Genomic DNA, 13,289 nt, shown 5'->3' with positions numbered 1-13,289 from the left:
CAGTCGAGGTGTGGGAGTGGGTATCTTTTGGTCTTCTTTTTCGCGCCGTGGAAGTCGGCATCGATCCTAGGCTTGAAGTTTCAGAGCAGACAGCTGTATAATTCATAGTGTTGTCTTGAAAACGAGGTTTTTATCACCTGATAGGCTACCGAACATATCGATTACTGGATTGACATGTCACATGAATAGGGTTTAGAACAGTCTCTCTATGTTTCCGACATGGAAGGACATAGCGGTCACTACTATAAAAACAACAATCGATTGTAAACCTATGACTATTTTCCAAAGATTCTACTATTCCACAATACCCTGAGATCTACCACTCCACCTCGTGACATGGAACCTAGTCTCAGGTCGAATGTGACACAGGAGAAAATAAGCCCCAACAATCGCGCAACGGGCTTTGACAAACCGCTCTCCGGCTGTACCAAACCAAGTTCGGGGCATATAGTGAAGAACGGCTGTCATTTTCAAACTAGTAACACGACGCAACTCAGCATAAAGCGCCCTCGCATCAGCTCGGGATATGAAGCCGAGTCTTTCCAAGTCCCTTTGGAAGTGATAATTCCACTCGTACCAACCGAGGACGTAATAATGCGCCAGGCGTGTAATTGCCAATTCGAGAGTACCCCGGCCACCTATGCAATGTGTTTGGAATTCTTGAATCCCGACGACATGATACAAGCTGGTGGCGGACTCGACACTGGTCTTGACAAGGGCCCATAAGAATTCAGATGGGCGGAGGGGATAGTTGAGCCACACTATCGGAGGATGATAGTTGGCAAATTTCACGACCAATACTGGACGATCCATAGTGATTGCGTCAAACATCGGACTCTCATCTGTCATGTTGCTTCGCACCCATGGAGGTGCATCCGCAGCAAAAGGTGCTCCAGGAGCACCCTGGCTAACGAACCAGTCGAAAAGCTGTACTCCTGCTGGATTCCTCACGATTGCGTGCCAGGGACCTCTACCTAGTGCCATACGACCAATGGCGAAGTGTACCATATATCCATGGCCGAGAGCTGTCGCATGGCGCTTGAACCATTCGGGAATGCGGATCGAGGCCCGTTTACAACATTCATAAAGAAGTGAAGGGGCCATGTGCCCAGCCATCAGAGGGTCAGGAGCAATTACGGAGCCGTCTTCGTGCCATTCCGATAACATCTCAATTGACTTTGATGGGAAACTCATAACGGCGTCTTGAAGGATACTCAATGAACTTAAGGGTGGCACTAGCGGTCCGGCAGTAGGTAAACCAACAAGCGTGTACCAGGCACGGTTCCACAGTTGCGACCCCAGACCATTTGTCCGTCTAAGAATGTCTATCACGTTGTTGCACTCATCTTCTGAGATGTTACGCCCGACAAAGGACAGCTGTGCAATCATAATAAGACTAACTCCACATTCAGTATAAGGCATGTACGTGATAGTAGCAGAGTCCAGGGGCAACACCATTATGTCGTCCAATGCCTTAATACATTCATGGCACCCGAGAGAAACTGCATCCGAAAGCATGTCTGGAACGTTGGGACTGGCCGCTGTTGCATCTCGGGCACCCGCGACAAGAGCGCCTGGCACCGCCCATGGCCTGGCTAATACTGGCACGACCAATTGAGGTCCAGCAGGAGCTAACATGTTGCGAAGTGTCAAATTGCATGGATGCATGCGAAGAGAGGTCATGAACAGATCCTTGGTATGTGGTAGTCTCACCCAAGTCCTGACCGCCGCGGCGACCTTCGGGTACCTCGCGCGAAGTGATCGTGGGTTGGCAAGAAGGTGCTCCCGAAAATCGCAGAATTCTTCATGAAAAGTATAAGCGGGAACAGCACCTGGGGGCCAGAAAAGGGTTGCATCCAATTCTGCGTGAATCTCGGCCGGTGTAAGTCCTTCGAGGTGGGTAAGATACTCTGGTGTCCATCTTGTCGCCATGGTTATAAATGTGTATACTTTAATTGATGTATTGGGTTTCGAATGAGGAAGCTTTGCGGCATTTTCTTATGACAGTCTGTTGCCTTTTCATATAAGATGGAACGCCGAGACCATCGAGTCCAGTGAAAGGTCTACGATGGAACTTGAATGAAAAGAAGAGAGACAAAGTGACAAATCTTTGAAAGAGCATGAATTTAATCAAGATAGCCACATGGACCAAGAATAGACTACGACAAAGAAATCCAAAGCTAATATTGTTCCAAAAGCCACAGAACAGAAGATTTCAGAAAGACCACAAAATAGATCACAAAGCATAGAACGCGGTCAAAGGTAGCCTAACAGAGTTTGAAAGGTGGAAAGCGGCAACTCGATGTTTGAGACTTCAAGGAACCTCGCCTTGGGATACAAGATGGGGTCAATCTTGCTCAGAAGGAGCTGACGGCCCAATTATCAACATTTGTTGTGCATTGGAGGAATGGAAACCATCTCACCAGCCAGAATGGTCATAGAATAAATCATCTCTGCCGTAACCACAAGCCCTGGCAACAAAATCATACTCATGATCGTTTCTGCATGTTGGTAGGTCTGACCATTCCTTCCGCAATGAGAGTTGACACTCTTCATTCTTAGCAGCGTCGAACATACCCTGAAGCACTGCCCGACAGCCCATCTGCGTTCCAGCACGGCGCAGGTAGTTCCTAGCATACGGTGGCCATTCGCTCCCACTTGTACAGAACTGCTCGAGGTTTTCTGCGGTGGGAGCTATTTTCAACTTAAGACACACCACAGCTATTTGGAACATTTTGACAAAGCCCTGTCGCAGTGACTTGTTGGTTTCTAATTTCTTTCGCACACCGGGATCAAGGTTTCCGACTGTCCAGTCGTTGAAATCCATCCCAGTGCTGCCATAATCAATTTCGTCCTGCATGAGGTCAAATTTGACCGAGCCCTCAGATATCAGAGAGTGCCTCATTCGGGCGGATAGAAATCCTTCCACACATTCTCCGCATGTACACCCGTATCGGAGGCATGCTTTATTCAGCTCCAAAGCGTCCTGTCCCAGCAGCAAAGTGAGACAGGACACTGCGGTGTCAGGGTTTCCTTCAAAGTAACCTGATACGTTTAGAATCCTGCCAAAACCATATTTCTTCATGGTCCGCACTTTCTCTAATTTCTCCTGCAATGCTTCGAGCGGGGTGTACCCATCAATATCGCGTGCTGCCTTCCAGGAGTCGGCGTGGTGGACATTCTCGAGCAGCCATTGTGTACTCAAGGGCTTGAGCTCACAAGCTGTCAAATGCAGAAGGGTGGCTTCAGAGTTGCTTATTTGATTCCAGTCAAACTTATCATGATCCTGAGTGATGAAGAAAGCTCTCAGTTCTTCGTCCGTCAGAGTGAGAGCTGCATGATGCAGCGGCAGGGGGTCGCAAAGTCTTCCCATCTTCAATTTGTTCACGTCAATGAAAGGATCTGTCTCGTAGATCATCCCAATCTCTTCATACTCAAGATCTTCGGCATAACTAGTGCGCGGGTCCAAATCGGCACCTGCCGCCAGGGTGTGAGACTGATGGTGGGGATCGAAGGAAAATGCAAAACAGTGGGATGCGCCGACTCGGCGAAAACCGCATGATCGCCAAAAGTCATTAACAGAGGATTCACTTTGAGTCCGTATCATCAAGCGCTCTTCTGCAGACTTGCCCACTAACCGCGGTTTGACATCAGCTGTCAATACCCCGGGACTGACTATAGCATGTAGAGTCCATGCTCGCTCAAAGGCCTCATTGGAACCGTAGAAAAAATCTGCGTTTTTGCCGTCTGGCTTACCCCCCAGGCAGAAGCGTTTGGCTTTTTCCAATAGTAAAGACACTATTTTCTGTCCCAGCCCTTTTCGACGTAGTTCCAGTGCTGTAATATGAAGGCTTTCAATCAGGAAAAGAGGGCCATCATCAAGCTCATTTTTCCATACACCAGTTCCTCTTTGCACCGGATGCTCCTTAAACTTCGTCTTGAGTGTCCCATATCGATCAAAGGCACCAAAGGCCACTTGACACATCTCCTGGCTGCGCTCTTCCATTTTCTCCCAGAATTCAAAACTCATGCGCTCTCGATGAATATATCTGGATAGAGCGGTCGCGACAACGACGCCTTCGCAAGTGCATTCGGCGATAAAGTTTCTCATCCAGTTGTACCCGCCCATTCCCTCATCGGCCCAAAAAAGCCGAATCTTTACCGATCGTGCCGTGTTACTGGGGATAGTATACTCATGCTCTTCAATGTCCTGTTGGGGACTCAAGGTTTCGCTGTCGTCTTCGCTGTCGTCTTCGCTGTCGTCTTCGCTGTCGTCTTCGCTGTCGTCTTCGCTGTCGTCTTCGCTCCCCCATTCTTCGGGTTCACTGTCGTCAAATTTGTTGTGTCCATCTGTCGACTCATCATCTTCGAACTCAGCTCCTAGTCGCCAGAGTTATTTAGCATAATCCACACTTCTTGGGATTGTATGCCCCTTTGGGTCATTGAAAGGTAAGTAGAACGCACTGCTTCGCTTTACAGGTACACGGCTCGCCTCCATTTTGTTCAATCGTTTCTCAACCTTTGTATTTGAATCGGCCTTGAGTCTTGGGCTGGCGTGGCGTAAGCCTATATAAGGTAGGAGGGGGAAAAGGGGGTCACTCAACCGGTGAATAGTGGTATGGGTCAAATCCGTGGTGTCAAACGATTGGGTCGACACTAGCCGGCCACCGTACGAGGGGGCCGAGAGGGGAACCCTGCCAGAAATTCTGCGCAGTCATTACGCCAAACACTGTGATGGGGTACATCAACCTCATACTCGACACATTATTGGCTGCATGCTTTCAACGAATTAAGACTAGAATGAAAACTGTCTCAGGGGTTGAAGCAGTATCTTGTGAGCCTTGAACGATGCAAGGCCTACGGGGGTTGCGAATGGGGTTTAAGCAACGATAATGTCCCACATTTATTTCATTGGCTCATAGCAAGATGCAAATCCAGAACTTATGAACTTGTCTTTCACGCTAGCAACCGATCCAAGACTGCTTGCTCGCCAGTATCATCCTCGAGTTCCCACGCAATCAACTCATTCCTCGCCGACTGATAGTTCATAATGTACGACATCCGAACCTCATTTGCCCCCAGACTCGGGCAAACAGCACAACGGGTGGTATTCCAGGCCCAGTCCGCAGAGACAACATCTGGTTTAGCCAGACAAACCTCAAGAACCACAGTACGATAAGCCCTGAGTATCCCCTCTCCACAATGAAAAACGCTGTACCCGCAGGAGATATCTGCCTTGGACAGTTTTTCAATCTCTTTCATGACATCGGGAGAGACCAGCAGGGTGGTTTCATTCTCGCTCAGCAGGAACCGGGGCATGGGCACACCGATTGGAGAGCTCAATAGCGCCTTGATGTCATCCACTCGGAATTCAGTACCGAAATCCAATCCGTAGAATTGGTCTTTAGGGATTCCTGGTGGCTTGAATGCTAGGGAAAACTATACGTGATATCAGAATATATATCGATAGATTAGAAGCAAAAGCACAAGACATACCTGTCCCGGAAATGGTGGGTTTGCAGAGAAAGTACGAAGAGGTATCGGACCCGCAAAATCAGTCTGCCATAGTCAGTAAAGTACCGTCAACAGATATGAAAAAGTTGTGCCTTACACCCTCAATCCAAAGGCCACCATGTCCTACTGCCTGTTGCTGAAGCTCCAGACACTCAGCCCAGTCAAAATATCTTGGCACGTCGCCCACAGGGTTTCCCTGGACCCAATACGACACAGGTCCAGGCTCGCAACGGAGTCTGTCATCTGCATCCCGCTTATAAGCCGAGATAATTGCCTTGACATTGCTCAGTTGAGGGTCATTTCGGGACTCGAGCTCTTCCTCGATTACACTGAGGCACTTGAGGCGCCGCACAACGTTCCAGCCGTGATCTTTGTAAGGCGAGGCGGCCAGGATTTGGGCTTTGTCATGATAAGCCTGTGCAACTTGGGGGGCATAGGATGGCTCTGGGAAACGGTCCTGAACCACTTTATTGATAGCAGCCCACTGGGCTGGATAAGACATTTTGGGTTGCTGAGTGGTATGGTATGGCTTAAGGTAGGTTAATTAAAGTAGAAAAGAAGGGATTCGTGAAGTTGGTTGAAGTAGAAGATATGAGTTGGCAGTTTGATCGATTTTTATTTACAATTTCATGGGAAGTGCCGGTGATCTTTCTTTTCTCTTTGTTTGACAAACATGAGCTGTACTCGCCTGAGGTTGGGTCAGGTCTCCATGTTCAAATAGCCTTTGGGGCGTTCTTTGAGCTTTGATTGAGAGTTATTCCTTTGTCTCGGCCGGGGATCAACTCCCATGGACTTCCGAGTTCGGCGGGGTTGATTTCTCGAATACATTTTGGTGAAATGCAGTGATTGGCAAATTCTGCTTCTGTCCTCGCCCTTGCGTTTTTATTTCTAGGAACCAATATCAAGACATCAGAAAAATGTTTACTTTTTGACTAAACCCCAGGGCTTGTGAATAGCCAATTAAGTATGATAGGTCTTCAGAGTATTACGCAATGTACCACAAAGCCACTTAGTGTATTCCGTCGTTTATTTTGATCTCCTTTCCAGCACCAGTCATCAACCTTCAAGTGGTGATACCAAACAGCTTACAGACTTAACATAGTATTATATCCCCTCTAACCGAAACAAGAACGCAGTCAGGATCGCCGATGGGAGAGCCACAATGAGGGTCCCCATCCCTGTACCTCCCTGCACATCCCCTCGAATAGCCGACCACAACACACTAGTCAAAACGCTCGCAAAAATCGTAAACATCATAATCCAGAAGATCATAACACGATTTGGTCCTTCAATAATGTGCATACCCCATCCCAAGCACGCTTCACCACTGTCAATCACCCTTTTGTCCTTCCGCTTTGGCAAATTAGGGAGCCAGTCCATTCGTGAGGGGTTCAAGTCTCCTGGTCCATGCCCGAGATAATGGATGAAGAGATCGGGTGGCATTGGCCTTCGCGGCTGAGGGAGTCTCGAAAACTCATATTCATCGCAGTTGTCTGGAGGAACACAATTCGGCCGATCACATACCGATATATAGCCACCTCGGAGGTTCCAAAGTGTGAACTATGCAGCCATCAGTAATTGATCATGACATGATCCAGCCATGGGTTGATTAACGACTTACTTGTACAAACTCAATGTCTATTGGCTCAACCAGGAATCTGAAACGTGAACGCATTCCTCGTATCTTGAGGTACTCGTCCTTGAGCATACTGAACGCAGCTGCATCGGATTTCACGTTAGACGTCTCAATCTCTGCCAAGGTCTTATAGATTGTGCCTGTGTTGACACAGAGGGCTAAAAATCTTGCTTGCCCGTCACTAGGTTGAAGGGTTTTACTGGAACATGCAACATCAAGCGTTTTTTTCGTTGTCGAGCTGTCCGAGGATATCTCTCCTCCTTTGCTGCTTGTTGGTGGGAGGCCTTGGTGGTCATTAGAGATTGGGGTATCTGCTGAGCTACGTGGAATGTTCGACGTATCTTCGGTGCTTTCCTGTCCAGGGTTCTGCAATGAGAAAGCCAACTTATCGAGATCTTCCGTATCACCGCCCTGGAAATCAGCATATAGATCTGCCCCACAATCCTGTCACAAGTCAGTATTGATATCAAAGCCGCCAGATAGTAGTGACTTCGCTGTCATGGCACTCGAACGGTGCTATAGGGTCAAGCAGGGAGGTGTGGTGCCGAGCACATAACTTACACATTTCCACTCAATTCGACGATACCCTGGTTTGATTCTTGGCCTCACTTTTGTTCGTAACCAAGAAATCCACCGTGAAACATGAACTTCCCGCTTCAATTAGCTGCTTTCACAAAGGCCAACAACATTGATGAGTCTCTGCGACCTACAGTACATGGCCACTTTCCTCATTTCCACTTTACTCAGTGTATTCCAACCTGAAATATATGCCGAAACCATAGAGGATGCAAAAGAATTACCAGAGGAGGCTCCAGAGTAAAAGGAACTTGTAGAGCAGAATCAAAGAGAGCTCCATGATTGTGGGGTAGCACCTTGGTGTTTTCAAACCGTTTTTGCAACACGTGTAGTGCCTCAGCTTGTTCAACCCGGTCCATATTTCGGTACATTGACGCGAGGTTTCCCAGGCTGCGTAGCGTGTAGGGGTGACCTTCTCCGAAAGAAGCCATCAGAGTGTCCAGTACTTGTACGGCTAGTACCTCGGCATCTTTCAATTGCCCTTGATACAGGCGCGCAATTGCTAGGTTACTCATGCTACTGAGCGTGTATAGATGCTTTATGCCAAGCAACCGCATGAGAATCACCAGTACTTGGGTGTTCAAAGCCTCCGCATCATCCCATCGACCTCGAGCTTGGTATATTGCCACTAGCAAACTCATACTGCGTAGCGTGCTGGGATGATCCTCTCCAGCGGCCTTTCTATGCATCGTCAAAATTTGCACCTGGAGCTTTTCGGCACGTTTCATTCGGCCCTGCTTCAAGCATTCGGATATCAATCTCTTCATGGAAATCAGTGAATGAGATGTTTCTATACTCAGCGCTTTCTTGAGATCCTCTTTTGCGCTAGTGACTGTCTGTAACCTTCGATTCCGGTATGTTGGTGGCGGGTCGTTCAAGCCTCGTAGCATGTACAGCCCAGCTGTGCTAAGAACCTTTCTGTGGGGCTCCGATGCATCCAATATGTCTGCTAGTTGCAATAGGTACCATGCAGACTTTTTTGAAGAGTCAAAATAAGACATTTGTGAAAAGTGCTGAAGATTCTGCACATGCAGACGGGATATATTCCGTGTGGCCATTATGGGAGAATGAATCATCCACTGCTTCCTCTCGGTAATGGGCTGAAGCCTCCCGTCGGTGAGAAACTTCGTATTCTTTCGGAGTGCTAGCTTTAGATCCAGTCCAGAGAGTGTGAGAGGTTGTTCTGCTGTGAGAATCGTGTTTAACAACCGCTCCGTATCTTTATTCCTTGTCATTCTTCCGTACAGGATGTCTTCAAATGCCGCACTCTCGAGAAATTCTTCGATCCGCCGCGGGTGTCGTTTTCTTGTTCGGCCAATATAATCCTGGGGCTCCTCCAGCATCGAAGATTTATCGTCAATGCGGTCTGTGGTCTTGCCCACTCGTCCAATTGGTGGTCCAGGAATTTCTAGAGTTCTTCTTTCTTTCTCAACCTCTTGAGTTGTAATTTGGCATAGGAGATCCTTGGCATACGCTGCTGCGGTCATTGCAGCATACCCCTGCCATGTTCTGTTTTGGTGTGAGTCCGAGTAATCGCAGATGCCCTGGATCACCAAACAGGGTAAGAAACTCATCAACTCGGGAGCTTCCCTTCCAAAACAGAGAATATCGGCCTTTGCTGCCAGTCTGTCTCGAATGAACGCATTTTTCACCAACTGGTCAGCAGAAGCAACCTGACCATAATGAACAGCAATCTTATCTTCCGAGTCATCCCGTTCATCTCGGGGTACTAATTTCGATGGATCTTCTATACATGATTCGTCACGGCATTCCAAGTCATGAATCACTTCAGCTTTGAACAGCCTATCCGTGCTCGGTGGTGGTCGTCTATACTTATCTCGTAGCCAAATGTTCTCGTCCAGAATGCGATTAGTGGTTGCCTCGAGTTGATTCGCGTTTCTTTCATACTTTGCTTGAAGTCTCGTGATCGCAGTGAAAAGCATAGGATGTAGGTGGTTCAAGGACCGCGTATGCTGAAAGATACGACCTAGTAACGATATTTTAAAATCGTGTTGTATAAAATTGCCCTCGCCATCATAAAGAGCATTGACCACAACATCGCCCAGACGAATATCATGGTTTCTACTTGGTAGACCTCCGGCGATGCCAACCATGAGGCCAATTTTGATGTTGTGAAAAGTACGCAGCATGTTTGCCGCTACAATGGCTGCGGAAGCTGTTCCAAATTCAGCATCGGTCAAGACGGTGATGGCAACTTTATGTGTGCCAATCCTGCCTAACGTATAGACATTGGTATCATTTGGCGACACTGGCCTCGAATTCTCGTACTTTTCGTCGAGGACTGTCCGGGCGACGAAGTATTCCAGGTGCAACGCGCAGATCCAGCCCACGGTGTACTCCCCAGAGTCTGACATGGCTAGGGCCTGGGCGTGGAGAGCTTGTAATCGGTTGCGTATGTATATCTTAGCAGAATCGCTGGCGTTTCGTAGTGTTCGAAAGTTTCGACTCGATGACGGCTACGCAATAAAAGTTGCGAAGACGATGTGATCAATATTGATGATAGAAGGGAAGAATTTAGAAAAGATACAAAAGATACGAAAACTTGCTAGGCAGAGTGGAAGAGAAGGCGAAGCGGCAAGGCTCAGCCGCATAAGAATTTGAGGCGCATCGAGCGGCAAGAGACAAGACGCCATTGGCAGGGGCTGCTTTGTTGACACATATGAAGTGGAGTAGCATCAGGTTCTTATTTCTGGAGGACATCAATCTTGTCCAATATATGATGCAAATTATGGTCTTCGGCCTTCGAAGTCCGTTTCTGGAGAGTCTGAGGAACGCGCCGTACCGCAAACCTACAAGGCTGACACCGCTGACCCATCTCCAAGTGCGGGGCACCAACACGTAGTCAATCAAAGCCCAGGGAAAGACGGGGTCGATGCGGTGAAGGCTGCCTTCGCTGTGGAGCGTATAGATGACGATGAATCCGAAATTTGGAATCAATTGGTGACTGAATCTCTGAGTCTGTCTGATATGTGTTCTATCTAGTTTCACTACAATTCCACCCGGACCAAAGTTAGGAAAGTAGAGATAGCACAGCAACTGTCCCTGGCTATACCATTCAATACGCTTCCCGAAAACAAAAACGCCCCTCCTATCCCCAGCATAGTAGACATGTAATCAACGCCGTAGACAAAGATCATGAACCCGCCAGAGGAGAAAAATATTGATACCCGCTAATGTAGCTTGATGCTTGACCTTTGAACTTTAAAACGAACGAAGCAGAATTATTTTGGGGCTTGAGGTGCTTGTGGCTGTTCAGGAGCGACATCAGACACTCGTGGTCGCTTGGGTTCATTTTGGCCCGCTGGAACGGGGGCAGCACTCGTGCCAGGAGATGTGGTAGCGTTGGTAACATCATTCAAAGGAGGACGTTTCCCGTTTGGATTGTTTTGAGGAGGTACACTTCCTCGATTCATGGCTGCGGGGTTGTTCCTAGCATCGGGGTTGGGGCGGGTTAAGGGGCGAAATGTAGATGTTGACGGGCCTCGAGACAGAGGGCTACCGACGGCAACGGGTGGTCCAACTGGGGCACCGACCTTGCGCTGCAAATCGGTTGCAGGATTGATAAAATCCCGCGAGTTACTGGCTGCTGGTGAGGCGGTCCCCAGCATTGGCCTGGTGATGGGGACACTCTTAGTGTGGTCAACACCGGCAGTTTTGCGAATAGACGGGCTTTCTGCGTGCGGGTCAAATTGAGTTCCTGGAAGAGGAACCGCGTTGGGATTATCACGCAGAGCATCTGCCACTCTAGCAGAGTAGAACCCAACCGACTGAGAAGCGGGTGGCAGGTTCGAGTCATTGTTGAAACCGGGACCAGGTTCTGGCTTGATTGGCACCTGCGCGTTATTATTTTGCATTTGGGGTCCAGGACCGGGCTGTGGCTTAGGAGGAATTCCGGGCCTTGCATTTTGCATATTATTGACCTGGCCAGGTCCAGGCATCGGACGCCTCTGGTCTGGCATGGCTGCTGGGTTCGGTCGCGCCATCGGTGGCATCGACTGCCTCATAGCTGGGTTTCCTCCATTCCATCTTTCCGGCTTTGAAGGTGTTACTGCATTTTGATCGAATCGCCCTGTAGGCGGCCCTCGTGGTGGAATCGGGCGATTCATAGGCGTGGGTGGTTGTTGTTGGCGTGGTGGCTCTGGATCTAGTGATATTTCGTCAGGGTTGCCATTCGAGGCAGACACCACGAAATCGGCTTCATCGAACAGATCACCTATGACAATTAGCCTTAAGGACTTAACAGATTGTTTTGAATCTATGCGTACTGCCAAATTCGCCATCGCCTTCAAAAATCGCATTGCTTGGGGCACCGCTTCTTGTAGCTGCGACGGTGGGCGGCGGAGGCAGATCATCATCTTCAGCGACCCTCTTTGGCTGAACGGGCTCCTTTCTGACAGGCGCAAAGTCACGGTGCCGATGTAGCTCATTGATATCCCATTTATTCTGCATAAAGATGAGCCAATTTTTTCAAAAAAGCCAAATTAGCGACAATATCTTACCGAGGTGACTTTGATTTTGGTGACCTTGGAAAGGTAGTCCTTATCATAGACACAGTTGCCCAGAACATTACCGAACGTCCTCAATGTACGCTTCAATGCATCGGTTGTCCCTTCTTTTTTAGCTTTCTCGAATGCTGCCGCTTTGCCCTTGCAGTTCTCGATGTGACCGTAGCCAATATCCTGAAAGCGTTAGTCATTTGCAATACACAAAGAAGCTCACGACTCGTTACCTCGTGAAATGTGCCATCTCTCAATATCACCCGGACAATCACTGACAAGCCAAGTGTGATTTTGCCTGTGTTTTGGTTTTCCTCGATCTAGGTCAGGGAACTGTTAGCTGTGCCGTTGGAGAAAAAAGTCGGATGGATTGCAACGAACAAAGTCAATGTCAATTTTCTGAATAGAGCTGGACCAGCCATTAAACCCAAACACCTCATTGGCAAGATTAATGCATTTATCTGCCGAGAGATAGTGCACTTTCTGCCCTCCAGCACCGGGTCGTGCCGAGATGTATTCCGGCCCCAACTGCTTATCAAGGCGTGATTGTAGTGTAGCGATTTCCGATGCTGTATATTCGCTTATACGTCGCTCGGGCTCTTCGAAGGGGTTTGCCGTGGAGGCACCTGGATTGTTTGGCATCCCGATAGTTACGGGTCCGCCGCGATGCTGGTCGCCAACACTGAGGGAAAAAGATCAGTCTTTGGATACGCGGGTGTTCATATGTGCGTAATGTCATCGCTGGAGTATGTCTTACGCTGGCATTATTTGGCGATGTGATGTGTTGTTGTTTAACGTAGAGGGGACGTGTAAAACGCGTCTCGTCATCACGCGGGCCTCACGCTGTCACGTGGTGATAACAGCCTCGCACCGACCAGTGTTACCTAGTGGACTAGCACCAAGGCAGCAGCACTAGTTTTACGGGCTCGCTAGGTTTATAAACAATTAATGACTATAGCCAGCTGTAACAGTACGATACTCATTGAACTCATGAATAACTCAACCGCTTGCTCATTTACACAATGTTGTGTACGTAAGAAGCCATG

The 13,289-nt window shown here is 48.5% G+C and overlaps 5 protein-coding genes across 5 annotated transcripts; all 5 read right to left on the bottom strand.

The window, feature by feature from the left end:
* Positions 1-294: 294 nt before the first annotated feature.
* Positions 295-1,932, bottom strand: N7503_000803 (uncharacterized protein; the record flags this gene model as incomplete). The annotated part of the gene is made up of 1 exon (XM_057060364.1): positions 295-1,932. One exon carries the CDS (start codon positions 1,930-1,932, stop codon positions 295-297), a length of 1,638 nt encoding a protein of 545 aa, XP_056927287.1.
* Positions 1,933-2,419: 487 nt separating this feature from the next.
* N7503_000802 (uncharacterized protein) lies at positions 2,420-4,498 on the bottom strand (the record flags this gene model as incomplete). The annotated part of the gene is made up of 2 exons (XM_057060363.1): positions 2,420-4,380; positions 4,465-4,498. 2 exons carry the CDS (start codon positions 4,496-4,498, stop codon positions 2,420-2,422), a joined length of 1,995 nt encoding a protein of 664 aa, XP_056927286.1.
* A 458-nt stretch (positions 4,499-4,956) lies between these two features.
* Positions 4,957-6,016, bottom strand: N7503_000801 (uncharacterized protein; the record flags this gene model as incomplete). The annotated part of the gene is made up of 3 exons (XM_057060362.1): positions 4,957-5,439; positions 5,497-5,559; positions 5,612-6,016. The coding sequence occupies 3 exons, from the start codon at positions 6,014-6,016 to the stop codon at positions 4,957-4,959; spliced, it is 951 nt and encodes a 316-aa protein (XP_056927285.1).
* Positions 6,017-6,905: 889 nt separating this feature from the next.
* On the bottom strand, positions 6,906-10,101 carry N7503_000800 (uncharacterized protein; the record flags this gene model as incomplete). Its single annotated transcript, XM_057060361.1, has 3 exons — positions 6,906-7,007; positions 7,136-7,594; positions 7,951-10,101. The coding sequence occupies 3 exons, from the start codon at positions 10,099-10,101 to the stop codon at positions 6,906-6,908; spliced, it is 2,712 nt and encodes a 903-aa protein (XP_056927284.1).
* Positions 10,102-10,968: 867 nt separating this feature from the next.
* N7503_000799 (RAD52 DNA repair protein RADC) lies at positions 10,969-13,008 on the bottom strand (the record flags this gene model as incomplete). The annotated part of the gene is made up of 6 exons (XM_057060360.1): positions 10,969-11,960; positions 12,013-12,190; positions 12,247-12,426; positions 12,477-12,563; positions 12,625-12,925; positions 13,001-13,008. 6 exons carry the CDS (start codon positions 13,006-13,008, stop codon positions 10,969-10,971), a joined length of 1,746 nt encoding a protein of 581 aa, XP_056927283.1.
* Positions 13,009-13,289: the final 281 nt, after the last annotated feature.

This window comes from Penicillium pulvis (assembly GCF_028828015.1).
Source record: "Penicillium pulvis strain IBT 33274 chromosome Unknown contig_10_segment0_segment0, whole genome shotgun sequence".
Lineage (NCBI taxonomy): Eukaryota > Fungi > Ascomycota > Eurotiomycetes > Eurotiales > Aspergillaceae > Penicillium > Penicillium pulvis.
Note: the sequence above shows the minus strand (reverse complement) of the source record. Positions and strands in the feature narration are given on the sequence as shown.